This window comes from Populus trichocarpa, chromosome 2 (assembly GCF_000002775.5).
Source record: "Populus trichocarpa isolate Nisqually-1 chromosome 2, P.trichocarpa_v4.1, whole genome shotgun sequence".
In the NCBI taxonomy this organism is placed as follows: domain Eukaryota; kingdom Viridiplantae; phylum Streptophyta; class Magnoliopsida; order Malpighiales; family Salicaceae; genus Populus; species Populus trichocarpa.
The window spans coordinates 23,505,629-23,533,624 of record NC_037286.2 but is presented as its reverse complement, the minus strand read 5'-3'; the positions used below and the strand labels follow the sequence as shown (position 1 = coordinate 23,533,624).

The 27,996-nt window shown below is 39.4% G+C and overlaps 3 protein-coding genes across 4 annotated transcripts; 1 reads left to right on the top strand and 2 right to left on the bottom strand.

Moving 5' to 3' along the window:
* The first annotated feature begins 585 nt into the window (after nucleotides 1-585).
* LOC7459484 (chromatin modification-related protein EAF1 B) lies at nucleotides 586-13,255 on the top strand. The gene is given in 23 exon segments (XM_024595572.2): nucleotides 586-925; nucleotides 2,418-2,620; nucleotides 2,738-2,792; nucleotides 2,873-2,970; nucleotides 3,066-4,470; nucleotides 4,557-4,676; nucleotides 4,824-5,090; nucleotides 5,427-5,624; nucleotides 5,782-5,862; nucleotides 6,102-6,159; nucleotides 6,240-6,766; nucleotides 6,893-6,946; nucleotides 7,715-7,772; nucleotides 7,879-8,075; nucleotides 8,186-8,239; nucleotides 8,342-8,422; nucleotides 8,654-8,791; nucleotides 8,925-9,044; nucleotides 9,454-9,530; nucleotides 9,532-9,552; nucleotides 9,731-9,946; nucleotides 10,043-10,409; nucleotides 10,819-13,255. Coding segments are annotated over 22 exon segments (6,075 nt in total). The 5' UTR covers nucleotides 586-925; nucleotides 2,418-2,477; the 3' UTR covers nucleotides 12,559-13,255.
* Nucleotides 13,256-15,253: 1,998 nt separating this feature from the next.
* On the bottom strand, nucleotides 15,254-16,662 carry LOC7459483 (trihelix transcription factor ENAP1). Its single transcript, XM_024594867.2, has one exon. The coding sequence runs from the start codon at nucleotides 16,347-16,349 to the stop codon at nucleotides 15,471-15,473; it is 879 nt and encodes a 292-aa protein (XP_024450635.2). The 5' UTR covers nucleotides 16,350-16,662; the 3' UTR covers nucleotides 15,254-15,470.
* Nucleotides 16,663-20,372: 3,710 nt separating this feature from the next.
* Nucleotides 20,373-27,186, bottom strand: LOC7459480 (phosphatidylinositol/phosphatidylcholine transfer protein SFH9). 2 transcript variants are annotated; one of them, XM_024595936.2, is made up of 15 exons: nucleotides 26,926-27,184; nucleotides 26,722-26,762; nucleotides 26,277-26,595; nucleotides 26,006-26,105; nucleotides 25,419-25,685; nucleotides 25,234-25,311; nucleotides 25,024-25,125; nucleotides 24,891-24,940; nucleotides 24,700-24,799; nucleotides 24,471-24,560; nucleotides 24,296-24,388; nucleotides 22,619-22,697; nucleotides 21,493-21,887; nucleotides 21,307-21,381; nucleotides 20,373-20,872 (listed from the first exon to the last, which is right to left on the bottom strand). In XM_024595936.2, exons 1-15 carry the CDS (start codon nucleotides 26,940-26,942, stop codon nucleotides 20,816-20,818), a joined length of 1,863 nt encoding a protein of 620 aa, XP_024451704.2. In that variant the 5' UTR covers nucleotides 26,943-27,184; the 3' UTR covers nucleotides 20,373-20,815. The 2 variants fall into 2 exon arrangements, with proteins under 2 accessions (XP_024451704.2, XP_024451705.2); XM_024595937.2 differs by lacking the exons at nucleotides 20,373-20,872; nucleotides 21,307-21,381 and having other exon boundaries at nucleotides 21,739-21,887; nucleotides 22,615-22,697; nucleotides 26,926-27,186.
* Nucleotides 27,187-27,996: the final 810 nt, after the last annotated feature.

Genomic DNA, 27,996 nt, shown 5'->3' with positions numbered 1-27,996 from the left:
GATATAATTGTCAGACTTGATTTAAGGTATGAATGATCGGATTTACTCGTAGGTTATCAGATTAATTTGAATTAATTATTTTATTTAAAATAATATATTTTTTTATTTTTTTAATTTTTTTTTGAAGTTGACCCAAACAAATCTACAGTAAACCATATTATTATAGTTTGTTAAAATCTATATATCTGGATCAATCCGCTAGATTCAATAATTATAATGATAAATCAACAAAATAATGATATAATTCAATGATTCCATTATTTAACATCTATTTAAAGTTAATTGATAAATATGACCCTTTAAGATAATTTATTTTCGATAATATAATTTTATTATTTAACATTATACCAAAAAATTATATCCAAGGATAGACATATTAGTTAAAAAATTATTTTTTATAATTTTTTTAAATCCAGTTTTAAATTGATATTTTTAAAAAATCTTTTTTAAAATATATCGAGTCCATAAAAAATTATAAATTTGCTCGAATTAAAAAGTTGAAACAATTATATAAAAGCCCAACAATGAAAATGAAAAAGCCCATGTTGTCGTCTTCTTCTTCATGTGACGTAAAACCGAAGCCCAGTACTACGCGCAGAGGGAGAGAGGGAGAGGTCTCGCATAGTACCCCCTTCGATTTCGAAAAGAAAAAAACAAGCACACACATAAATACGAAGAAAAAAATAAAAAATTAAACCGAGAAAAAAACAGCAGAGAGAACAGATTTATAGACAGAGAGATTCTTGAAGCAGAATCGCTCGCTCTCATGGCTAACATTTCCAACGAGTTGTTATCTTTTAGGGCAAATTTCATTTCCTTTTTGTGATTTCCAAAAAAAAAAAAAACCCTAGGAGAGAGAGTGTGCAATTAGGTCGTCACTAATTGTCTCAAAGCCGTGTCCTAGCTTATTAATTTCGTAATTCAGGTGATTATTACTTTACCTTTTGAGTTATTCTGTTTCTACTCTGGAAACCCTAGAAGTGGGGTGCAATGTTGAGTTTTTGAAAATTATGCGTGATTGAAGCGAAATTAGGGTTTGTTTGTTTGGGGCAATTCTTTTTTGGTCTGCATTTTGATTAAATGTTTAAGGATTTATCAAGGTAAGTCATGTTTGTATGCGTAAGCATGGGGAATTAATGCAGTAACGTGGTTTGGTCGAGTCTTTTATTGGTAAGCTAGTGTTTTTAAGGTTTTTGAGAAGCTGCTTGTGTGCGAATTTGAAACAACGTTGGCGCTAATGTATTTCCCCACTTCTGCCTCTGCTGTTTATCTGCGTCGACGTGAATGTTGTGGAAAGTCTGTTTGTTTGGTTGTTAGGTGATCATTAATTAGGTTGTTCTCCACACTTATGTTTCGTTGTGGATTTAGAAACCTAACCTGTTTGAACCGGATTGCTTGCCTTATGGTGCTTGATGCATGTTTGCTTGTGCAAGTATGGTGAGGCTATGTGATGCTTCTAAAGGAGAATAGCATAGTAGCTCTGCTGTATAGCTGGGTTGTTTAAAAACGATGTCTTAGGGTTTATGGGTTGAATGGGAATGTCTTTAAGCTTCAGGATTTGTGTCAGAACAGAGAAAAAATGTACAATAGTGAAGAATTTATATGAGAATAAGAGCGTTTGTTGAAATTTGATGTATCCACACTTTATTTCTCGTGTCTTTAAGTGGAAGGGAGATTGTTTAAAAAAATCGAATTTTATGTTATGGATTTTCCACCATAACCTTTTGAGCTCTCTTTTATACTGGCGTTGGCATTCATTAAATATCTGTTTTGGACACCAAGGGGGCTAGCTAGCATATTTTTTCAGCACTCATGCTTCCATGGCATGAGGCTTTGCTGTAAAGTTGCTCTAAATGCATGTTCTTTTGTTCCTTTTTCTATTTTGAAGTTGCTGTAAAATTGCTCTAAATGCATGTTCACTCATTTCTTTTTCTATTTTGGAGAAATTATTTTGAAGCTGCTGCATAAATTTAATTTCTTGCATATCCAATACTTGTTTGCTGGGTCAGTTCATGGACACAAGGATGTTAATGTCATAATGTCTCCGTAGCTCATCGTGCTTGCGGAGCAAAGGTGGAACATATAGTATTAAGACATCTTAATTTTTCGTGATGAGATGTTGATGTTTGATAGCTTTTTTGTGATTACATTACCTTTCTGATATAGATGTCTTCATCTGATGCATTTACATTTTGCTTTCGCTACCTTCATTGCACCTTGATTGCTAGGCCATAGCAAGTGTTCTAGATCAGTTAATTTTTAATACATTCAGGCAAATTCCCAATTCTTCAATTGTTTGGACTTGAAAGGACTGATACAAATGATCTATCCATCATGCATTTGCTGAAGGGAAAGCTCCTTTTCATTCTTGGAAGCTCTTTACTTCATTCTAATGTCTTTGTTATGTCTAATTGTAGAATTTGACAGTTTGTTAAATTGATGGGAGGAGGGAAAGGCTTCTAGCCACCAAAGTAGGAATGCATGGATGTGGTTCAGGATATGCTCTCCTAGTAAATGCTGAGGTTGATTCCATGGGTGGGGTTGTTGATGGTGGAGTTGGTATTGCTACCAAAACCTCTCCGCGGCGAGCAGCAATTGAGAAGGCCCAGGTGGAACTTAGGTAACACTTACATTTTTTTTCGAGTTTTACCCTCAGTGTAATTTCTGCATTTCCTTTTTGCATGAGAAAAATGGCATTATTGTCTTGATAATGACAACTACAATTTGATGTTAACAGACAAGAGTATGATGTTCGTGAGGAACGGAGAAGGGAGCTAGAATTTCTTGAGAAAGTATGGCAATTTGAGCCTTTAAATGCAATTTTGAACCCTTTTATGTTTTTACTTCCCTTTAAATTCTTCCTTACTTGCAGGGCGGCAATCCTTTGGATTTTAAATTTGTAAATGCAACTTCGGTCAGTGTCCAGTCTACTTCACTCACAGATCATCACGTTGAACAGTTTGTTACTAGGTATATTATTTTTGCTGTGTTTGACTAACTTATAGCTTGCTAGTTGGCTAATGCTCCTCCTGCTTCCATTTTCCCTTCTCCTCATTGTATTACAGTGAAGCAAAAGGCAGTTTTCCACTGACTGCATCACCTCATGGGGATTCTGTAGAAAGTAGTGGCAGACCAGGGGCTACTCCAGTTTGTGAGCCCAATAGTGCTGACAATTTTGATGGTGAAAATGAGTTACTTGAAGTTGAAAGGAAACGTAAACATCCTAGTAGGAGGAATAATGTCACTCAATCAGAGCAGTCTTCACAGATGGATGGAATTCACAATGCCAAGGAATCAGAAGATTCTGCTATTTTTCGGCCATATGCTCGAAGGAATAGGTCCAGACCAAATCGTGACGGCGCGCGATCAAGTTCAACTGATATTGTTCAGAGTTCAGTTGGCCATGGATCCTCTTTACCGGCTCGTGGGGAAGCAAGGGATGTGAAAGGGTTGGTAACTGAAACAGACGATCATAAAGCCCAGATTATTACTTCCATCTCTAATCCAAAGTCCACCACTTCAAACGGTGACCTGTTTTTTCAGATTGACACTTCCAATACACAGTCAAACACGGAGCTTGATTGTGTGCAGGCTCTGAAAACAGTAGTCAACCTGCCTGATGATAGGTTGGATGTTACAGAGTCCATTGTCTTGAGGGATAACCAACATGACCAACCTTCAGAAGCTGATGCTGAGAAAGCACCCAATGATATTGCTTCCAGGGAATGCGATCATGGTGGAGGAAAAGAGCTGGTTATTTCAGCTGGTCCTGAATGTCCCCCTTGTGCTGAATCAGCCAAGACTGAGAATGAAACTGGTCCTGCTCTGCTCAATGGCTTGGAAAAAGATGGAAATGAAGGTCAAAATGGTAATGCAGCAATGGGAACGGAACGATTCAATTCAGAGTCCTCTTGCACCCAAGATAGCTTAAGCCTGGATGCAAACAATGGCTGTGATCCTTGTGATAATCGTAGAAATGATGACACCAATGAAATTCTTTTGAAAGAATCATCAGAATTTGAAGGAACACGAAGTTTACCATCGGGTAATATAGGAAATGAAAAGAAAGAGACTAACTCGATCTCTGCAATCAATGATGGTTCTGTGCATGAAAACTACTCTGGCAATGATTCTACTGTCAAAAATGAGGAAGAAAGGAGAACAACTTTTCACTCTCTGGTGAAGTGTACTAATCTTGAAGGAGTGGAACAAAATGACCATGTTGCCTCTGAGGCTGATACAAAGGCGGGCAACATGTTGGCTGATAGTTCTAATTCCAACAGGGAAATAATTTACCCCAGTGGTCCCCAGGGCTCTTTGGATCCTCCTGTTCAAGAGCTTCCCCAGCCTATTTTGTTAGAGAAAAACTCTTTTGTTGCCACTGATCCTCAATCTTGTTCGAATACACATGTTAAAGTGGTAGACAAGTCTCATGAAGATTCTATTTTGGAAGAGGCACGGGTTATAGAGGTTGTTTCTTCATACTGTATCTTAAACATGCTGCATTTCTTCCTTCACAAGTCTTTAAAAGGATGTTAACATAGTTTGACATGCAGGCTAAGCGCAAGAGGATTGCAGAATTATCTGTTGCATCTGTGCATTCAGAGAATCGCCGGAGATCTCACTGGGATTTTGTCCTTGAAGAAATGGCATGGCTGGCAAATGATGTTGCACAGGTCTGACTTTTTAAATAAGTAATTTATTGTGCAATTGTTTTGCTTTCCGCTGAAGAATTTATTTTTTATATTAAAGAACTCACAATTAGCTGCTATATTCAATTTTATCTCTATTTAAGCTTTGTTATTTATTTTATTTCCTTGTAGGAGCGTCTCTGGAAGATGACTGCTGCTGCTCAAATATGTCGACGAATTGCTTTTACTTCTCGATTGAGAGTTGAAGAGCAGAATCATCATTTGAAGCTAAAAAACGTCGCTTACAGTCTTGCTAAGGCTGTCATGCAGTTCTGGCATTCAGCAAAGGTGTATCTAAGTAACAATTGTCACAGTGTTGGTTCAAAGAATGGGAAGCATGAGGTGGGGATGTTTGTTGGGAATGAATTTTCTGTCAACAAGTTTGGAGATATTGATAAGGTGCTTGTTATGTTCGAAACCACTGTTTCTTTTCTTGTGTATTTAATCCTGGAAGTTGTCTTTTCCTTCACTGTTTGCTTTTAATCTATAGAATTCGTACTTTCTAGAACAATTTTCTAAATTCAAATGTATTTTATCTGATAAGTGGAGTATCATTAATTCCACACACACACAAAAAAAAAAGACAGCTCTGGGTCAAGAGTATTTTTCTCTGGATATTGATAGCATATAATGAATATGCTTTTACTGGAATTCATGACTGCATTACTTTTCTGAAATTGTTTGATATTTATCTATTTGTATCTAGTACTGACCCATTCTGGACATCTTGTTCAGGAGCAGGTGGCATGCAAAGAGTTAGAGAAACAAAATCGTGCCAAAAACATTGCGCATTCCATTCATGGATATGCTGTAAGGTTTTTGAAATATAACAGTTCTCCATTTCCTTCCTTTCAAGCAGAAGCACCAGCAACTCCTGATAGAATAGCTGATTTGGGCATTGTGGACACTTCATGGGATGATCGCCTTACTGAAGTATGCTCCTACCTCCCTTTTGTTCTTTATATTTTTTGTCTTGCTTAAATTCACCAAAGCCATCTCCTTTTGATCTTTTAAGATGCATGCCTAGGGGTTTTACTCTAACTTTTGCCGCACATAAATCACTCATTGTGCATTGAACTTCTATTTGCAGGAAAGCCTGTTCTACGCAGTTCCCTCAGGTGCCATGGCAATGTACAGATTGTCCATTGAATCTCATATTGCGCAGAGTGAGGTAATTTAAATATTTTGAAACCTTTGGCACATGATCTTGGTTTTCTCTATGCTTGAAAGACATGCAGTTCGACAAAATTTAGAAGAAAGGATACCGGAGAATGACTTCTAGTGGGCTAAGTTGACTTGATACCTGATGTTCATAAACTATAATAACTATTTGATTTCTTCCCTCACTAGGTTGTTTTTAAGTTCCTCTCATATTGGTAATCTTGCTTATTTATTGATTTCTTTCTTCAGAAAACTCGCAGTAGCATGCAGGAGGAAGTCGATACATCCATGTATGACACTCCAGCAGGTAATGCTGAAACTAGCTTATCTACTGGCTCCTTGTTCATTGAATTTGTTCTCTTTCACAAGTGCATTTCCAAACTTCAGATTTTGGATATCATGATACTGCTGCATACGATGAGGAGGAAGGAGAAACAAGTGCTTACTATATGCATGGAGTCTTTGAAGGTAGCAAGTCAGCAAAACATGACCAAAAGAAACGGAAAAGCTTAACAAAGTCACCCTCTGCAAGATCTTATGATCTGGGAACTGATTCACCTTATGGACACTGCACCACTGGGCCACAACAAAATGTATTGATGGGGAAAAGACCTGCTAGTAATCTTAATGCTGGCTCAATCCCAACAAAACGCATGCGTACTGCTTCTAGACAGAGGTTTACAAGTCCTTTTACTGCTGGAACTGCTGGGGTTTTACTCCAGGCTCCAGTGAAGACAGATGCATCGAGTGGAGATACCAATTCTTTTCAGGATGATCAGAGTATTTTGCATGGTGGGTCACAAATTCAGAAAAGTGTGGAGGTTGAGTCCGCTGCGCATTTCGAAAGGCAGTTACCATATGACTACGCAGAGACATCAACAAAACCGAAGAAGAAGAAGAAGGCAAAGCACCTGGTACATAGGAATTTTTATAGTTCAACTAATGCTGGGGGCTTATTTTATTTTAATAATGTCTGGATACTTTCTGAAATGTTCTTCTATGTAGTGCTCGTTAAGTTGACTGACTCCATTTGGTTGCAGGGTTCTGCTTATGAGCAGGGGTGGCAGTTGGATTCTACTGGTCATAATGAACAGGTGATTTAACTTCTTTTGGTTCAGATGTTAGCTATAATGTACTTTTTTTTTTCTTAAGCATAAAAGATGCTGAGCTCCAATTAATTGTAAAGGTCATGTTGTAGTGTTAGTAATCATACAGCTTCTAGTGCTCGGGAGCTGTGTAATCACCATTTTAATAAACTTGTCCAAAGAAAAGCAGACACTAGTTATAATTGACCCAAAATACAACAGAGAACCTTGAGGTGATTTGGCAAAACATGATTATTCACTCAATGATGGTTGCTTTTCAGATGTAAAACAGTCTTTGCAAGAATCTTTTTTAAAATGGGGAATCATATGTTGTTTGTTGACAGCAAAATTCCCTGGTAAACTGAAGTTCAGACAAATTATACAAGTATGTGTTTGCTAGTCAAAGTATGCATCCAGTCCACAGATAACAATGTTGGTCAATATCACTCTAAAAGGATCAACAATTCTCCTAAATTTTCCATTTCTGCTGGGTATTGGATGGGGGAGTAGTTCTGATAAGTCTTTTGATAGAAAAACTGGTAGAGGGCACCATGTTGACTGGTACTTCCCATTATATAGATGAGATGAACAATGTTGTTATGAGTTTGCATGGCTTTTCTGGTATATTGTTAGTGCATTTATTTATGTAGTGTAAACACTTGAGTGATCAATGTTTCCTTTTGTTTGTTGTGTAACCTTCTGCCAACCAAATGTGCATTCTAAAAGCTATTTTCTAAATACATATTAATTTTTATACTGGTGCTTTTCTACTTGCAGAGGGATAATTTCAAAAAGAGATCGGAGAGTCATCATTTGGACTCTAATGGAACCAGTGGTAAAATCCTGTTCCATCGCTTGTTTCTTTAACAGGGATTTGACAGGTATACATAGCTTTTCATGTTCCTCTTCATTCTTGACACTTTTAAATATCTTCTTTTAAGGTTTATATGGGCAACATACCACAAAGAAGCCAAAGATATCTAAGCAATTGCTAGATAATACTTTTGACAACATGGTTCAAATGACCGGGTCCATCCCATCTCCAGCTGCTTCCCAGATGAGTAATATGTCAAACACAAATAGATTCATCAAATTGATTGGTGGCAGGGAACGAGGCAGAAAAAATAAATCAATGAAGGTACTCCCTGGTGAAGTCGTAGCTGATCATGTGGCATATACTCTCAACTTGTCACTGTTTTCTTAGATATATCTCTTTATGTGAATTTGAGAATGTGAAATCCACTGCAGATGTCTGTTGGGCAGCCAGGTTCTGGAAGTCCCTGGTCACTTTTTGAAGACCAGGTTGGTTTTCCTTCAGCTTTTTTTTTTTTTTTTGAACCTGCTCTTTCTTTGGTTTTCAAAACTCTGATCAAATACTTGAGACTTTTTTTTCTGCTTCCTCAGGCTCTTGTTGTTCTTGTGCATGACATGGGTCCTAATTGGGAGCTTATAAGCGATGCTATCAACAGCACTGTTCAATTCAAGGTAAATAAGATAATTTCATCTATCGACAACCTTCTTGTTTGAGATGGATACCAGGTCACTGTGCAAAATATTGTCTACTGTCTACAATGTTTCATAGCTGGTAAAAATCAATTTCAGTTCCCTTTTCTCTACAGTAGTAGTTTTCACTTGTCAGATGGTGAAGCCTCTCTCTCTCTCTGGTTTTTTTTTTCCTGGAAATTTCATTTATTGGCACTTGCCCAACTTGTTCAGTGTATATTCCGCAAGCCTAAAGAATGCAAAGATCGTCACAAAATCTTAATGGATAAGGGTGCTGGTGATGGGGCTGATAGTGCTGAGGATTCAGGATCTTCTCAATCCTACCCATCAACTTTGCCTGGCATTCCAAAGGTAAGGTTGCTAATGTTGTGTTGTTTTCTGACCGAAACCTGATGCTTGCTCCTATAAATTTAGCCCGTGTACCATTGAGCTTAAGCTTTTCTGCTCTGATAGTCTGACTACTTTGCATTGCTGGCATTTTAAGCAGGGCAGTGCCAGACAGTTGTTTCAACATTTGCAAGGGCCGATGCAAGAGGATACCCTGAAGTCTCATTTTGAGAAAATCATCATTATTGGGAAGAAACATCATTACAAAAGGAGTCAGGTTTGTTATTCATTCAAAGCGTACCTGTATCTGCAGATCATGTCTTGTTGCTTGTGAGAAGCCTAACCTGATAATGGTTTTATACCCTCCATTAAATAAATCCAAATCTATTTATCAGTGTTTATGTCAGAGTTTATTCATTAGCTGGTTGACTGATAGACCATATTCGTCTTCTTAATTCTCTACAATGGTTTTTTCCCTTGATATTCCATTCTTATGAGATTGTTACTGAATTTTGAGGGCATGCACCTCGTGGAAGCTGGATAAAGTAGAACTCTAACCTAAAGTGGGAAAAAAATCTCTGATTGGACTTTTTTGGATCTAAAAGCATTACACAATCATGCTTTGTTTATGGTCTTCTTTTTGCAAAATTCTTTCTGACTGATTAATGGCTCTGTACCTTGTGAAGAATGAAAACCAGGATCCCAAGCAAATAGCAGCAACTCACAATTCTCATTTTATTGCTCTTTCCCAAGTTTGCCCAAACACTAAATGGAGGTGTCCTAACGTAAGTTTTCATTCTTTGATGCATATCTACAGTTTGTCTGATAGCGCTCAGCTTATCACCTGTTCATTCAACTTCATTGCTTTGCAACATCTATGTTTTTACCTTTCCTGAATTTATTTCATGCCTTTTGTCTTGTGCAAGCAATTGAATATTACTTTACTTTGTTGTCTGGATGAAGGCCCCTTGATCTCTGTGATTCAAGCACTTCAAATCCAGATGTTCTTCCCAATGTGTATCAAGGTTCTCATGCTAGCAATTTGGTAATGCCAAACCAAGGTGCTGTTGCATCAACGCTTCCCACTTCTGGTGCAATCTCTTCTCTGCAAGGATCTTCTGGCGTGGTTCTTGGCAATAACTCATCATCACCATCTGGTCCCCTCAATGCACCTCATAGGTAGTGTGCTATTTTATACTTGGAGATTGTCATTGTATTTTCAATCCATTTCTGATTCTTCTTACTGTTATTTTGGGGGGTTGTATTTATTCTCAGAGATGGTAGATACAATGTTCCAAGGACATCTTTACCAGTTGACGAGCATCAAAGAATGCAACCCTATCAAATGTTACCTAGTAGAAACTTGCAGCAGTCTAACATGTCGGTTTCTGGGGCTGTCTCTGGAGCTGATCGTGGTGTTCGCATGTTATCGAGTGGAAATGGTATGGGCATGATGCCAGGGATGAACAGAAGCATGCCACTGCCACGGTCAGGATTTCAAGGAACAGCCTCTTCATCAATGCTGAATTCTGGAAGTATGCTTTCTAACAATGTGGTTGGGATGTCAAGCCCTGTGAATATGCACACTGGTTCTGGTCAAGGGAACTTGATGAGACCTCGCGAGGCTTTGCATATGTTGAGGGTAAATACTAAAATCCTCCTCTACATATGTATTTTCTCTCTCCCTCCCTCTCTCTTTCTTGCTGCGTGTGTGTGGGCAGGTGGGGGCACGCATGCGGGTGCTCATGCATGCGATTGTATTGCTATTGACTGATGCTGTTTCATCAATTTTTGCACTATACATGTCTTTCTAAGGTTGTCAAGTGTTCCATGTAGTGGCATTGACATTTAGACCATGGATCATTACAACTCTGATCTGGTGTAATAGCTTTCTGGTTGCTGGTATTTACAATTTTTTGTTGCTTTTCCTGCAGAATTTTACATTTTGATGTTATGGAACAATTTCTTTACATGTTTCATCGGCATCACTTCATTATAGTGCATCAGTACTTTCTAATATTATATGGCAATGTATTTTATTTTTGCAATAGCTTGGCCATAATCATGAGCATCAAAGACAAATGATGGTACCAGAGCTTCAGATGCAGCCAACACAAGGGAACAACCAAGGAATTTCTGCTTTCAACGGGGTGCCTACTGCTTTTGCTAATCAGACAACTACTTCACCTGTGCAGACATATCCAGGCCATCCCCAGCAGCAGCATCAAATGCCTGCACAACAGTCCAATATGCTTAGCAATCCTCATCATCCTAATCTCCGTGGCCCCAATCAGGCTACAGGTTCACAGCATCCAGCATATGCTATGCACCTGCCTAAAGGAAGGCAAATGCAGCAGCGGCTTCTCCAGCAGCAGCAGCAGCAACAGCAGCAGCAGCACTTTTCTGCATCTAGTGCTTTGATGCCCCATGTCCAACATCAATCCCAACTTCCCATATCATCGTCTATGCAAAATAGTTCTCAAATCTCACCACCATCTGCATCGCAGCCGGTGTCACTACCTGCTATAACTCCCCCTTCCCCAATGACTCCCATTTCAATGCAGCAGCAACAGCAGCAGAAACACAACTTGCCACATCATGCGGTCAGTCGGAGCCCCCAAAGTGGTTCCAGTGGGTTGACCAATCAGATGGGAAAGCAGCGACAACGGCAACCACAGCAGTTTCAACAATCTGGCAGACATCACCCTCAACAACGACAACACTCACAGTCTCCACAGCAGGCTAAACTTTTGAAGGGAATGGGGAGAGGGAACATGGTGGTGCACCAGAACCTTCCCAATGATCACTCTCCTTTGAATGGCCTTTCTGTGCCTCCAGGAAACCATGGTGTAGAGAAAGGAGAGCAAATCATGCACTTGATGCAGGGTCAAGGCTTGTATTCTGGGACTGGGTTGAGTCCAATTCATACATCTAAACCATTGGGTCCTTCACAATCTCCAAACCATTCTCAGCCACAGCAAAAGCTATATTCGGGCCCTACAACCCCTTCATCAAAGCCACTCCAGCAAATGCCTTCTCATTTGGAAAGTAGTACTCAAGGCCAGGTCCAACCAGTACCCTCTGGTCAAACACTAACAGCTACTCACCAGAACACTCCAGTTATGGTTCCCAGTCATCAGCATCTTCAACAACATCCACAGCCACATCAGAAGCAGGTTAGTCAACCTCAACCAACTGTTCAGAGAATGCTTCAACAGAGTCGTCTGTTGAATTCTGATCTGCCAACAAAGCCTCAAACTGATCAGGGCCATGCTGATCAGCAAACTTCAAACAACATCTCCCAGACAGGAACAAGTACATCCACAGGGATGCCTTTGGCCTGTAATGATACATCTAATGTGGCACCAGTTGTTTCTTCTGTTTCTGAGATGCAGTGGAAATCATCAGAACCATCCTTGCTTGATTCTGGCATGGCAGATACAGCTTCTAAGGTAGGTCCTATTGGTAGCCCCCCCCTTACGAGTGCAGCTGGGAGTGAGCAAGTGGTGCCTGTCAGCCAAGGTTCAGTCCACAGGCAGTTATCAGGAGGCTTGCCCCTGCATTGCCATAATGGTGGGACACGGTGGCAGCACCAACAACCACATCAATCAACAGCATCGCCTTCCCCATGCCAGCAACTTTTGCAGTCACAAGAGCCACAACTACAGCAAGAACGACAACAATCACCTCAACAGCTGCCACCACAGCAGCCGACTCAGAAGCAGACACAGCATCTTCAATCAGGACAAGGCAATTTATACATCACGCCAAGCAATTCTGGTCTGGAATGAAGCAATTTGGTGGATTGAGCAGTTCCGGAAGCAGTCAGTACTTCTGGGGTTGGGTTTGCATGCCCTAATGGCAGCTGTGTACAGGTAGATTTAGCTTCTCTGTTTCTGTTTCCCACTCTATAATCAAGCTGCAAATGCTGATGGAATCTGTCAAGTTACCATTGCTTGCACATGAACCTTTTTGGTTGTCACCATCAAGCAAAAGTATCTGATTCTACCAGTGTATCATATGATGCAGGCAATTCAGTTACTTTAGTTAAGATGAGCACAATCTAATGCTGCCGTGGGTTTCATGCAGATGAAGCTTGGTTGCTTCATAGGGGCAATGAAAAATGGAAAGAGGTGGTTTTTTGCTCGCAGATTCTGTTGGTAAAGAGATCTTTACGGGCGTTTTTTTTTCCTTTTGATTTATTGGGTTATTTGGGGGAAATCTTGTAAATTATCACCGGTTTAGAGCTTTGGGAAGATGGAGACAGATATAGAGGTATGTGTACAGGGTCTCATCTCGCCATTTCTTGTACCTCCCCCCCTCCCTCCTTTGTCTGGTTATGTGCAGAAGGGCCCGTTTCTTTTTGTTTGTGCCCCAGTAGATTAGTCAGTGCATGTATTATCACACTCTTTCAGATTAAGTTAGTAGCTCTCATTGTTATGGGCAAAGCCTTCAGAAATTTTGTGAATACAAAGTCTCTGGTGTATACCCCCTAGTAGTCCATGCTGCTCTGCTCTGCTCTGCTCTGCTCTGCTGTTAGAATGGTAAAATCTCTTTCTATCAAAATATTGTAACTGACTTGTATTTTGCAGCAAACCTAGATATCTGATCCCCCTCCTGCTCTTCATGTTAAACTGCAGAAACTTTGAAACCATGCATCATTTTAATCCCCGTCTCCATTTTTTATTTCTCCAATGCCTGTCGGGTCACCCGAAGGCTTGGCTCTTGCACCTCTTTGTGATCCATTGCTTCAATTCGGATCTCAGATGGATGGAAATGCAAGCTTATGTGGTTTGCATTAAGAAATACTAATCTCTTGTTATTTCTCTATAGATCGTGCCACTGTACAAATATTTTGTGTGGATATTATTATCCTTTAATTTAGTCATTCGTAAAACCATCAAAAAATAATACATGAAAATTAAGAAAAAAAATCTTACAAGTAAAATATTCTCTTTCCTAAACTTAACGAGTTTTTGTGAGAAAAGGCATTGGTTTTTTGCCATTTTCTGGCTCAATGGTAATAGGAAGAGAGCGAGGGGAATTGGCAGCAATTGAAGACGGATACATGTTTTTTATATGATTTGAATACCTCAGCTTATAAAATTTTTTTAAAAATTTTATCCAAACATTGTGAATTTCAAACAACTATGATTTGAATACCTCAGCTTATATATTTGATGTAGAACGTAAAGGATCCGCTGCTGCCAAGACCCAAGACCAGTGCCATCACTATTCACTACGTTTGATAAGTAGTTGTTTTTAAATGTTTTTTGTTTTAAAATATTTTGAAATAATTGTTTTTAGTTTTTAAATTTTATTTTTCACATTAGCACATCAAAACAATCATAAAATATCATAAAATAATTTGAATGAAAAATGTTCATTTTATGTTAAAAATGTTGTTTTTTAAATGCAAAAATAAACTGGCTTTAAATACTGAAAAGAGAGTATGAAAATCCATATACAATAGGAAGCTAAAATATCACAGTAGCAATTGAATGTCATTTATTTGGACAAACATGCTGATCACTTTCATTCTTTTCGTGGTCAGAACTTCTAAATCAACTGAATTGCCCTAGATGTACAAGGAGAAAGCCAGACATAGAGAATAGCCTGGTGGGGAAAAAAAAACACCCTAATATATGGGATACCTTTGAAGTTAGATAAACTTCCAGGACGTAAACCAGTGAATTTATGGGTGACAAAATCGGCAGCACAAGATCTAAAACAGAGCATATGCTGAAGTTTCCAGCAGTGATTCAGGAATGAGGAGCGATGTGTCTTATATACAAGGAAAACTAGCAGAAAAAATGGTGCCAAATCAGAGCGTGGCACTCTTCCTGCTGGCCCTAGCAAAAACTTTGGCACATTAAATGATATGCACCAGAGTTATGATACCGGGAATCTACTACTGCCGATTCCTCAAAACACAGAAGGTGGTTTTTGCATGTGTGTATAGAACCGGAACATACTTTCGACGAACTAATTCCTAAGAATCAAGTAGTTTACAATCAAAAGAGAAAAGATGACAAACAGAAAAATGTATTTCAAAACATACATGCAGTGCACATAAGGTTCACAAGATGCAGGCAAAGAAGCATCCTCTCCAGAAAATTTCAAAATGTCATCCCAAAAAAGATAGCAGGCAACACCTACGAAATGAAACCTGCAATGACTTCGAAAAACGCTGAAACATTGTTGCCCATGTTCAAAGCAATTGCAAGATGAGGATCTTTAGTCATGATTCTATGAAATCCAATTCCAAAGTAATTTTTCTTAGAACTACATGATGAAACCTGCAATGACTATGAAAAACACCGAAATATCGTCGCCTATTTTCACAGCAATTGCAAGATGAGGATCTTCAGTCATGATTCCATGACATCCAATTCCGAAGTAATTTTGCTTAGAACTACTTCTCTTATGTCAATAGCATGCACAAAAACATTCCATCAACAAAAGTACAGGAAATTTGGATGAATATAACTAAACATCTACTACTCCCTTGCATTCCAATCAAATCACATTGTCAAAATTCACAGCCGGCGGATCTAATTTTGAATGTACAGAATGCTGCAAACATAATCTAAACTACTATAGGAACTCAATAAATTACTAAAGAGATTTAGCAGAAAAAAAAGCTAATAGCAGAAAATATTAAGATTCAGAACAATATCGAACCTTCAAAGCTAATCCGAAATCACAAGCCAAAAGCTTCACCAATCATATGAACAATCTTACTATGAGAATCTAAAATCATCTCGAGCTTCTTATTCTCCATCTCCATTCTCGACCTCTCTGTTTCTTTCATCACCTCCAACTTCTTCCTCTCCAACTTCACCATCCTCTCCGAAAACGCCTTTATTTGCCCCGCCAACCCCATTTCCACCCCTTCTCCCTCCTCCTCCTCCTCCTCCTCCTCCTCCTCAACTTCCTCTCTCTTCCTCTTCTTTTCCGCCTCCCGCGAAACCCCAGAAGGACCACCACCCGCATACCTATTAACAATACTAGGCTTTCGGAGTATATAGTTAATGCTTCTGCTCCTCAACTTGCTTCTATACCCATAATCTTCATCATCATCATCATCCTCATCTTCACCTTTATCATCATCATATTCGCCAAGAACGCCATTGTTTCTGTTCCTAGTATGATAATTTTCCTGGCAGGGTACTCGAGCTAGCGGCTGCGCCGAAATGGGCAAAGGCCCGCGTTCCAAGGAGTCCATGAGATCAAAGTACTGCCAATAACAAGTGCCACCAAGAGCCATGACTCGTTTCTCATCTCGGTACCTTCTGCGGAGCTTCTCCATCTTGTGGCGGCATTGGACAGCGGATTTCGAAGGGTGGTTGTAGTCATAGCCGCAGCGGGCAGCCACAGTTACGGCTACTTCTTCCCACTGGCTAGCCTTGAGCTGACCGCGTTTTAAGGAGTACCACTTTTCTTGGTAGGCTTGGATTAGATGGATGGTTTCTTGGTGGGTCCAGGGGAGAGGCTGGGTTTTCTTGGAAGAGAGTGGAGTGGGGTTTGTCGGTGGTGAGTGTGGTGGTGGTGGTGAAGGAGATGGGGAAGGTGTGGACATTGTGGAGGAGTTTTAGGGTTAGGATTTGCTGGAAGTGGTGTTTTTCGTTAGAGGGTGTTAAAGTGGCTGGTGGTGGACGGAGGCGGCGACGGCGATTAGCGGGGTGTTGGTTTATTAGGTGGGAAATTATGCCAGCTAAGCATAGAGTGTTATGGAGTTGGTGGTTAGTTAGTGGATCCAAACCCGAAACTGCTGCTGTGAGATACCTGACCCAGATATAATACTCTTGGGCCTTCTGATTGGACTAATTAAGCCCAATTGAGAATTCAAATTTCCTAGCCCCATTTTAATTTATTAAATATTAAAAAACAGAAAGCCGAATTAATTATATATAAAAAAAACATTTCTGAAACCCTTTTTTTTTTGTTCTTTGGATAATTACTTCCTGTAATCCTTATATTTTAGATCAAGTCGTAAATTTATTTCTGCAAGTTTAATTATTTTTAATTTGTTCTTGAATAAATGATCAATATTTTTTTTGTTATTTTTCTATGTAAATTCTAAATTGACGTCACCTGAGAAAGTGAAAGCTCACTTGATTTATTAAAGAAAAAACATATGAAAAAAAAACCTTGAATTCAACACCACATGAAAATTTATTATTTCTCAGATGTAAAAATAGTCAGGGTTTCAGTTTTTGATGTAATCATGTAGATGAAAAATATCTGTCAAAAAGATATGTTAGAAATGAACTAAAATATGAAAACAAATTAGATGTAATTGATATTGCAGAGACACTATTTAATTGAATCATCTATTTTAATTAAAATCAATTGGATTTTAACCGGGTCACGAGTGAGTTGACCTAACAGTACAAAATATTATACATAAAGATAAAACATGTGGAGAAAATCTTGTTCATCAAGACTCATTGCACCGTGGATTGTAATAATGCTCAAAACGAGCACTGTTCACCAAGACTTATTGCACTGTAGATTGCACATTTTGTAGGGGCATTGTGTGCTGCAGCCCCAGGCACAAACATCTAGCGCAAGGGTAGTCATTCCTAGCCGTAAAAGTTCCAAGGCTGCAGGGGGAGGGGTTGCGCCCCAAGCTACGGACACCTAGCACTTGGGTTGTCATGCCCTGCCGCTGAGCCAGACACGCGAACCCGGCTGCCCAACCAGGCCAGCGGGTCTGCTGATATGGACCCCTTTCTGTTGGGTCAGGCGTCCAGATCCATATATCTTGGGTCCGGACACATACCCCAAACCCAACCCAAACACTCTTGGGTTTGGCCACGGAAGGACCCAAACCCCAACCCCATTGGGTCCGGCCACGGATCCATCCCCCAACTCTCTTGGGTCCGGGCAGGGAAGGACCCACACCAAAACCCATTTTGGGTCCAGACGTTGACCCCAAACTCAAACCCCTTGGGTCGGACTCCAAACTCATCCCACACCCATTCGGGTCCGGACACAGAAGTACCCTAACCCCAACCCCATTTGGTCCGGAAACAAAGGGACCCAAACCCAAACCCCCTTGGGTCCGGCCACAGAGCCATACCCCAACCCTCTTAGGCTCGATAATAGAAGGAACCATACCCAAATTCATTTTGGGCCCGGCTGCTGACCCCAAACCCCTTGGATACGGACTCTGAACCCATCCCAAACCTTTTGGGATTGGACACGGAAGGACCCGGACCCGGACCCAAACCCAAACCCCTTTAGGTTCGGACAACAAAGGACCCACACCCAAACTCATTTTGGGTCCTGACACGGATGACCCAAACCCAATCCCCTTGGGTCGAACTCCACACCGAATCCTAAACCAAAGGACCCAAACCCAAAAACTGTTGGGTCCGGACCCCCACCCCAACCCCAACTCATATTGGCTCCGGACATGGAAGTACCCAAACTCAAACCCTCCTGGGTCTGGACACGAAGGGACCCAAACACATACCACATTAGGTCCGGGCATGGACCTACACCCAAACCTATTTTGGGTCCTAACATGGAAGGACCCAAACCCAATCCCCTTGGGTCAGACTCCAAACCCCACCCAAACCCTTTTAGGCCCGGACACGAACAGACCCAAACCCAAAAACTATTGAGCCAGACCAACACCCCAACCCCAACTCATATTGGGTCGCGACACGGAACGACCCAAACCCCTTTGGGTCCGGACACAAAGGGACCCAAACCCCCTTGGGTCCGCACACAGACCTAGCCCCCAACCCTCTTGGGCCCGGACATGGAAGGACCTACACCCAAAACCATTTTGGGTCCGGACTGGGAATGACCTAAACCCTTTTTGGTCCGAATATGCACCCATCCCGCAACCCCTTTAGGTCCTGACATCGACCCCACCCCAACCAATTTGGGGTCCGGACAGGGAAGGACCCAAACTCAAACCCCCTTGGGTCCAGACCCACACGCCAACCCAACCCATATTGGGTCTGGACTCGGAAGGACCCAAACCTAAACCCTATTGGGTCCGGACACGAAGGGACCCAAACCCCCTTGGATCCGGACACGAACCCAACCCCCAACCCGATTGGGTCCGGCCACGGACCCATCCCACAACCCTCTTGGGTTTGGACAGGGAAGGATCCACTCCGAAATCCATTTAGGGTTCGGACGTTGAGCCCAAACCCAACCCACTTGGGTCCGGACTCTGAACCCAACGCAAACCCCTTTAGATCCGGACACTAAAGGACCCAAACTCAAACCCCATTGGGTATGGACATGGACCTAGCCCCCAAAACCCTTGGGTTCGGACTTCGACCCTACCCCAACCCATTTGGAGTCCGGACAGGGAAGGACCCAAACCCCCTTGGGTTCGGACCCACACCCCAACCCAACCCATATTGGGTCTGGACTCGGAAGGATTCAAACCCAAACCCAAACCCAACCCCCTTGGGTCCGGACATGCACCCAGCCCCCAGCCCCCAACCCCATTGGGTCTAGCCACAGAGTCAGCCCCCAACCTATATTGGGTCCGGATAGGGAAGGACCCAAACCCATTTTGGGTCCGGACAGGGAAGGACCCAAACCCATTTTGGGCCCGGACTCGAAATGACCCACACCCAAACCCTCTTGGGTCCAGATATGGACCCAGCCCCCAACCCTATTGGGTCTGGCCACGAAGTCAGCCCTCAACCCATATTGGGTCCGGACAGGGAAGTACCCAACCCCACCCAACCCCAAATCCCCTTGGGTCTGCACCCAACCCCAACCCATTTTGGGTCCGCACCCAACCCCAACCCATTTTGGGTCCAGGCACGGAAGGACCCAAATCCCCTTAGGCCACGACACTGACCCAACCCGAACCCCCTTAGGTCAAACACGAACCCACCACCCTACCCTCTTGATTCCGGCCACGGAAGGAACCAAACCCTAACCCCTTGGATCCGAACACGGCTCCAAACCCAACTCACTTGGATCCAGCCAAAGACCCCCACCCTCTTGGGTCCGAACTTGAACGGTCCCAACCCCCTTGGGTTCGACCACGAACCCAACCCCTTTAGTCCGGCGTCCTAATCCAATTCTATTGAGTCCGCCTTATAACCCAATTCCTTAGGATCTTATATTTTTTTATATATTTTTATAGAAATAAAAGGTTGCCCCGCGGCGGCGCGCAAGCATGCCACCTCATATTAACTATTGTTAGATCATAGATGAGAGATACTTTTTAGAATTCACTTTGGATAAAAAAAAAACAGAAAAAAAATATAAAATTTATAATTCATAAAAAAAATAATTAAAATATTTTTATAAATTTCTCTCGGGTTAAAAAAAATAACTAATAATATATGACTAATTACTAATTACTCTCTCCCCTAATCATAAATACATTTTGCAAACAAAACATTACACCGAAGAAATAGAAAATAAATATTCGTGCTCAAATATCAAAAGGGTATTCCAGCCCCAATTCACAACAAACAAACAAAACAAAAAACAGCCCGCCACGCATGGGCGATTGTTTGGATCGATTCTGGAAGTGAACAACATTATCCGGAGCAGCAGTTCATTTCCTATCGAAAAGAGTCACAGCACAACGTTTCAATGGCACCACAAGTTCATGTCAAAAAGGTATAATGGTATTTCGAAATTGCCTCAGGGTAAAATTTCTGTAATACATCCATCTTGCCTCTATTTCCAAAATGAGTATTCAATACTAAATGTAATTGAGTAATGAGTAATCTACCGTATCAACTTGAGGAAACGAAGAAATAATGTTTTCATGCTATGTACAGAAAAAAAACATGAGGAGCATTGTACAGGTGCGAGGGCGTCGGCAAACCTATCTGAAAGAATTTGATATCTTCATGGCTGGGTGAAGAGCAGCGTTCTGTTTCTGTGGAGGGTAAACCCATGGACAGACAGAGATGAGGTGATGTATTGCAGAGACTCCATTTGAATCCGCTGAGGTAATTCGTACCTAGCAGTCACTGTATTCTTAAGAATCATCAAGCATTGCATCATAATTATCAGCAAACTTCACTTTTCAACAAAATGCAGCTATCTTTCTGGAGGAAAGTACTTGCAATTTCTTGGCCAACAAGAGTTTGCTGCTCCCTGCAGTTGTCGAATCATTATTTTGTAAGCATGCATATCTTGTCTGACAAGCCTTGCATTGGACGAGATTATTGGCTGCTCATAATACGAGCAATAAAAATAAAGACTGGCAAAACAATTGTAAAACTTGTGTCTGTACAAAGTAGGAAACCTTTGACATGAAAGGGATATTCATCCATTGTGAGGATAGTGAAGACTTGGACAAGTGTGCTGATACAAGAACTATGTTCTCTCAGTTCTTTTATGTTGATTCATTTATTTTTATAAATGATATTTCCTTTTATCCCTTATGGCATTTCAACTCGCTATCAGTACAACTTCTTGAATACACAGGGCTCTGAAATAATTACCCTAAGAGAGACAGTCACTATGATAGTTAAAGCTGAGTGATAGAAACAGTGTTGAATCTTGTCTTGTGAATTTGAAAAACTTACAGCTAAGCTGTTTCCCTTTAGACTCTCCAGTGATTCTGCGAGCTCCACTTGTCTCGATGCAGTTGCGAGTAGTGCCTGCAAAATAAAAGCTAAAGATTTTTAGTCTACAAAGAACAATGAAGACAATTTCTGGAAGTGCTACAAAATTCAGAACTGAACCTATTTCCTTACACAAGGATAACTTACTTTCTTTGTCTTCTGTAGATCATGCTCTATACATTTAATGCGACTCAATGACTCAAGAAGCATGTCCTCTTTCTCAGGAGGAATTCTGGTTGGCTTGCTACCTAGCTCATTAACCATTGTTTCTAAATTTTGCAGTCTCTGCCAGCACGGATGAAGCGGTTCTTCTTTTATTTCCTGCGAAACACCTTGCACTTGAGAACTTGAATCTTCCAATAGTGAGTCACGCTGGTTTTGCAGTTGACTGTCTCTTTGTGATGAAAGAGCTCTCCCTGTCCCTGGGAGTTTAAGATACATCCATAGTAACAAGTTGAGCACAAACTGCACCAAAAGGCTTGCTGTTTGAGGAATAAATTTCTTCAGCAGCATTCTTGGAGTAACATCATTAGCTGAATCATCTGAAAGAAATTACCACATCATGAATTTATAGATGCAGAAGCTAAGTTTATAGTTATTACACTAAGCATCGTCGCTCATGAGCAGCTTTTCTGTTGAGAGAGGAAATGACAACAACGTAACCCAATGTACAAAAAATTGGTAACTATGCAACAAAAGAAAACAATTTCAACAAATCAAAATCAAAGAAACATGTCTCTTAGTCTCTTACAGGTCGATCTATTTCAAATTGAAAAAACAATTCAGACCTTTAAGTACTGAGAAATGTTGTCCGGCTAGTCTTTGAATGCACAAATAAACAATTAATGCAATGCTTGAAGCCTTCCTGCTTTTTGTCACATGAAATACAACAAAAAATTGACATCATCCTTGGTGCTGATTTTTTTATTTTTTACTGAAAAATGAGATAATTTTATTAGAGTTTAAATGATAAAAGTGAGCCCGAGACGTCACCCTCTTGTGTAAGGGTACCACTGAATTACAAGCCCATCAGTGCTAATTTAATTAAGATACGGAGTCATTTAGCAAATGAGCAGAGATGTACAAGATCTGGGTCGGATGCCACTACTATAAAGCATTTGAAACCTATTATCTGATGAGCAGGCATCAGGTACCACTTGAAAAAAGAAGATCCAGATTGCAATTTCATCATGAACTAGATCATTTGATGTGAAACAGCCACCTTAATAATGATACAAAGTTGAACTAAAAGGAAAATTGTCAAGTCACCTACTCATTGAACTAGTATCTTTGACTCTGGTAGCATTGTTTTCAACCAAGCTGTGGACAGAAGCAGAATCACCCATCCTTCCCTAGCACAACATAGGAGCAAGTAGGAGTTATAATTACACGTCAATATAATTGCTCAGTGGGGTACTGAAATTCAGTGAGCCCAATAAATTCATTCATCCTAAAGGCATAGTATATCACAGTATTCTACTGTACTGATATATTATTCAATCAAACATTCAAACGGAACTGGAATAAATTATCATTCAAATCTAATGATCAAACCTGTCCCATATTCCAGTGCAGATAGCACATACTTAATTCCTCATTTTATAGAAAAATCTTGTGAAAACAACAGTGAGATCTTTGGTTTCTACCTTTAACATTCCACAACACTGGAAGGTATTTTACAAATTTGGCATTAAACAATACAAATCATTTTGACTGCCTCTGCTTAAAAACTTGTTTTGAATTCAAATTGTGCAAGCTCTGCATGTGAATTATTTGAAATTTGTAAAGAAATAATACAAAAATTTGCAATAAAAAAACTTATTATATGAGTGATTGTCCTAGCATTCAATTTTTGTATGCAATAGTTTTAAAGTGCAAAAAATGTTGTGATGCTTCTTTTAGCTGATGTAAAATCTTTATTTTTGCCTAAATATATGTGAAAACTTCAAACCATCTTTTAACAAAACCTATGATGACAAATACTCAAATTCACAACAAAACAATGACAATTCATATTGTAATCTAACGGCACCACAATGAAGATGCAGAGAAACATGTTCCAGTTTGTGTGCACAAGAGTGATGGTCAAAAAAATATTTGTCATATGAGAAAAAGATCTATTTAACATATAACAAAACACACATTTACATAGAAAACTAACAAGTTAATTTTTTTATTTAAAATATAAGTGAAATACATTCAGGTCTCTATGAAAAAATAAATGAATTTGATTGTAACAAGAACTAATTCGATTGTAACAAGAACTAATTTTTATAAGAGATTATTGCATGGCAAGCAGAAAAGCAATTACTAAAAGGGTGCTTCTATTGCCTAATTATATTATGTTTTATGTCCGGAAGTATTAATAAATGGCATTATCCCATGTATACACATATTAGTAGTGGGGTTATTTAAGTATTAAAAAACGTTATCAAGGGCAGAACATAGTCATTCAAAAGTTTTTAAAATGATGGTGCCTTTATATATAGTTATGGATGATAGGTATTTTTGCAACTTGTCACACAACTTCCAAAATTTGTTGATTTTAACAAAGGAAAGAAATTTTAACTTCAGAAAAAGAAGAAATTTCAAAACCATGCATTAAAAGGGATAGTTATGTTAAACATGATCGCAGATCAGACAAATCTGTGGAAACCCATTATGAAAGAGTCAAAATTTAGTTATCCTTTAGTATGCCCTATATTATTTTTCAGTTCCTTCAGCATTTCTTTATCCTTTTCCCTCTTTCGCTTGCAAACAATGTGAAATTAAAATAAGAGATGATCATTTACTAGAAAGTACATTTAAATTTATTAGTAAACTATAAAGCTTGGGGAATAACCAATAGATGACATCAACCAAAAAATTATATTAAGAATCAATCCAATATGGCTGGAGTTCCAAGAGAAACCAGAAGAAATCAGAAAAAAAGGAACTCCTGAAAACATACTTCATCTGAAAGTGGCAATGGTTGAATGAAGTCAGAGGCATTTGGCCTCGTGTCCGAGCATGAATCAGCAGAGCAGATTTCACTTCTTGAAACCTGCATAATGAATAGCATATTTAATACACAAGTAAAAGATAGCTAAAGAAAACTGAAAGTCATTTATTATCCTGAAACTGACCTTGGAAGCAAACAACTTGATTTCAAAATCGTCTTCATCAAAAGAACTATTCATTTTTCTCAAATATATTGCTTCTCCAGCATGTACCAACTGCAAGACAAAGATTCCAATCACACGAACATAAATAGATGGTATAACATCGCAATGGTTTTGAAGTTTATGATTCCCAAACATGAATAGTCACAAAAGATCCTTGCTATTTTATGCTTGATACTGAAAAGGATCATACTTTCATTATTTCTGGATCCTTCCACGGGCCATTGTCGGATCTTAGGCAACCACCTTCATTTGGGCATGAGCAGGTTCCACCAAGAAATTCAGGAAGTTGGCTGTTTTACAAGAAAATGCCAAAGTTCAGAGTTATAAAGCTTATAAATCATCTGTATTCTGACTGCAAAAGCAGGATGACATATACCAAACCTTGAGTCTATAACTTCCAACAACTTATTTTGGAACTTGTTGCCTAGAACCTGTGGACCAGATAAGGATGATTTTAATTAGTCTACACAGCTTGCTAGAGTAATAGAAAAAATATATATCAAAAGTCTTGTACATTTATCTTCGCAGTAGTCTTCGGGTCAAGAAAGCCTTTTGCTGTGTTCCATAGCAGTTTGAATCCACTACCAGCGTTAACAATGAACATCTGATGTAGTGTCTGTTGGAAATGAGTTAGCAAAAAAAAAAAAACATTCAGCAAATGACAGAACCATTAACTCAGATAATTTTTTTCACATTAGGTTTCAATTTAACAATATTAAATCACCTCAGGATAGTTGTCACCATCAATTTTTTGCATGTGCATAACTAGATCATGAGCAACCTTGCCGAAGCTCATCCAGTTCTGGATAAATCAAATAACAAATCAAGAAAGGACAGCATGCTATATAAAGTGTTTCTTAGGTAGTAGAAAAAAATTAAAATAGATACTTTAACAAGCTATGAATTTACCAGCCCATGGACGTCCAAAATTGTTATTGTAGAATCTATGTGCCTCTTAGCTGCTATAGAACATGCAGGGAATTTCTCAGTGAAAGCCTTCTCAAACCCCTGGACATGATATTTCAAAAATCTCTCCACTGTGGTAACTCTCATTAACTTGCTTGGTTCAATTTTGCCAGTTCTTTCAATATAAACAGGTCGACCCGCTTTGTCTACACCATGGTAACCATGAGGATAATAACTTTGAACCTCTTCATATTCATCGTATACAAAATCCTAAAAATCGCACAAACATGTTGTACATCTGTTAGAACCTTTAAGAAATAAAATTATAAATGACAACAAATCAAAATCACGGCGGCTACCATAATTTTATAATCCAGTCAAGAAGGCAAGCCCCATTTTCTTAATCTCAGTCCTGATACAGTCTAAATGTCGAAGACTACCATGATTTTCTAATCCAATCAAGAAGGCAAGCCCCATTTTCTTAATCTCAGTCCTGATACAGTCTAAATGTCAAAGACCATTACCTCATCATCTCTAAAACATATCCTATTCGACAAAAGTAAGTGAATAACATCGCAACGAAACTTTACCTGTATTATCGAATCTACCCCGTACTCTCTTCTCCAGTTGAGCATTTCTGACCACATCAGCACCGTTTTATCAAGGTCAAATTTCCTTGCTTTCAAAAACCTGCAGATGCGCGCACATTTTGCCATGCCCAATTATTATAATAATCTAAGAATAGCACTAATCATATTACCAAAATTCATCCGAATTCTAATGCTATAAGATAAGTTAAGATTCATCTCACTAGCTTGGGTTTAAAAAATTATAATAAAAATTAAAATTAAAAGAAATTACCTCAATAAAGTGTGGTAATCATCATGTCGAGGGGGAAGAAGGTCTTTGGAGATCAACACGAGGCGAAATGCATTGACAGCCTCTTCCTCCTTTGCATCTCTAACATCATTGATAGTAATCGCAGCATACCTGCAATCAGCAACACGCTTCCCACGCTTCCTTAGCGTATGCGTGAGCTTAGTGGATGCACTCATTGCCTTTTTCCTCAAAGATCTAACCTTCTTCCTTCGCTGATGCTGCTGCTGCTTCTCGTCCTCTGACGTCTCCAGATCCATTCCTTTCCCCTTGTCACTTTCTTCACTCCTCAAAATCACCTCCCCTGAAATCACACCATATCACACTCGCATTGTCAAGATTAACCGAATCTCTCCTTTGCTTTCACCTCAATTTTCATAGCAGTAAAAAAGATTCTCCATAAAGAAAACGCAACGCATGGATTTCTCACCTGTCATTTCCTTTACTATTCTGTTATCGGATCTGCTGGATCTGGAAGATTCCAAAATCGATAGAAATTAGGATAAACCGGAAACAGAAAAACAAAGAAAATCGGAATAAAATTAAAAAAAAATCGATCAAAAACAGAATAATTGAAGTGACATTGACGCTTGAGCTGATCGCTGATCAAAGATCGAAGAATAATCGAGGATACCTTCGATGAAACGTCATTAAGAAGATGATGAAACGGCGTTCAGAGATTGCGATTTACATATATGATGGTGTGCGAGGTGCTATGCTATATACAGACGCGCGTGTTGTATATGGAAGGGAGAGGTGTGGTGGCGCTTTGAGATTTCAGGAAATGTATTTTATTTTGCCTTCCTTTTTAGTTTGTTAGTTAACACCCAAGCAAGCTAGGAAGGCGGGCTTTTCTTTTCCCTTTTGTTTTTTTTTTTCTCTGTCAATTAATCAAGAATCAATGAAATTGCTTTTCCATTACGATCCCTTTCTCACACACACAAAATAACTCGTTTTTTAATTAAAAAAAATCAAAATAATATTATTTTAATGAGAAATTAAATTGACTTGTTAATCTACAGGTCCACCCAGCAAATTAAATTTCAGGCTGCATCAGATCTCCAATCAAATCTTTAACCATATGTATATAAGATAATAATATTTATGGTAGGGATTATTTTTAGATCAGTTTATGTATTTATCTAGATTAATTTATTTTTTAAATATTTAAAAAATGCAATTTCCAATTTCTATGATCAAAGATAAGAACTCAACGAGTTAAAAAAAAACAGCATACTTTATTTTCTTTCTTTCTCTCTGGAATATAATATTACGAAATAATTGTAGTGATAATTAGGAGGAGGAAGCAGCAAGCAGCGGTTGCTTTCGGCTGAATGAGAACTAGCAGGATTGTCTTTATCAATTTGAAGGGAAGTAGCAGAGAAACAGACCCACAAACGTACAGTTTGCCGTTTCCGTCAACTTAGGAACCCTGGCCTGGCGTTTGATTGTTTGTTTGTTTCTTCTCTTGGCGCTTCTGTTTAGTCGCCGCCTGTTAACGGAGGGCAGTCTAGTTTTCGGAAAGAGGTTGTTGGTATTTAACATTTACACATTCTTTTCGGTAGCGTTGGTTAGTGATTTGGGATATAAAAGAATTATACTCTAAATAGAAAAATATATTTAATTAAAGAGATAAAAATAAAAATATCAAAATAAATTTATTTCTAACATGATTTTAAAATGAGTTTATATATTTCTAAAATAA

Coding starts and splice junctions, on each gene's coding strand:
- LOC7459483 (XM_024594867.2), bottom strand. CDS start 16,349: ATGTCCACACCTTCCCCATCTCCTTCACCACCACCACCACACTCACCA.
- LOC7459480 (XM_024595936.2), bottom strand. Junction 25,126..25,233: donor ATGGTGACAACTATCCTGAG/GTGATTTAATAT, acceptor CATTTCCAACAG/ACACTACATCAGATGTTCAT. Junction 22,698..24,295: donor CATTGCCACTTTCAGATGAA/GTATGTTTTCAG, acceptor ATGTTGTGCTAG/GGAAGGATGGGTGATTCTGC.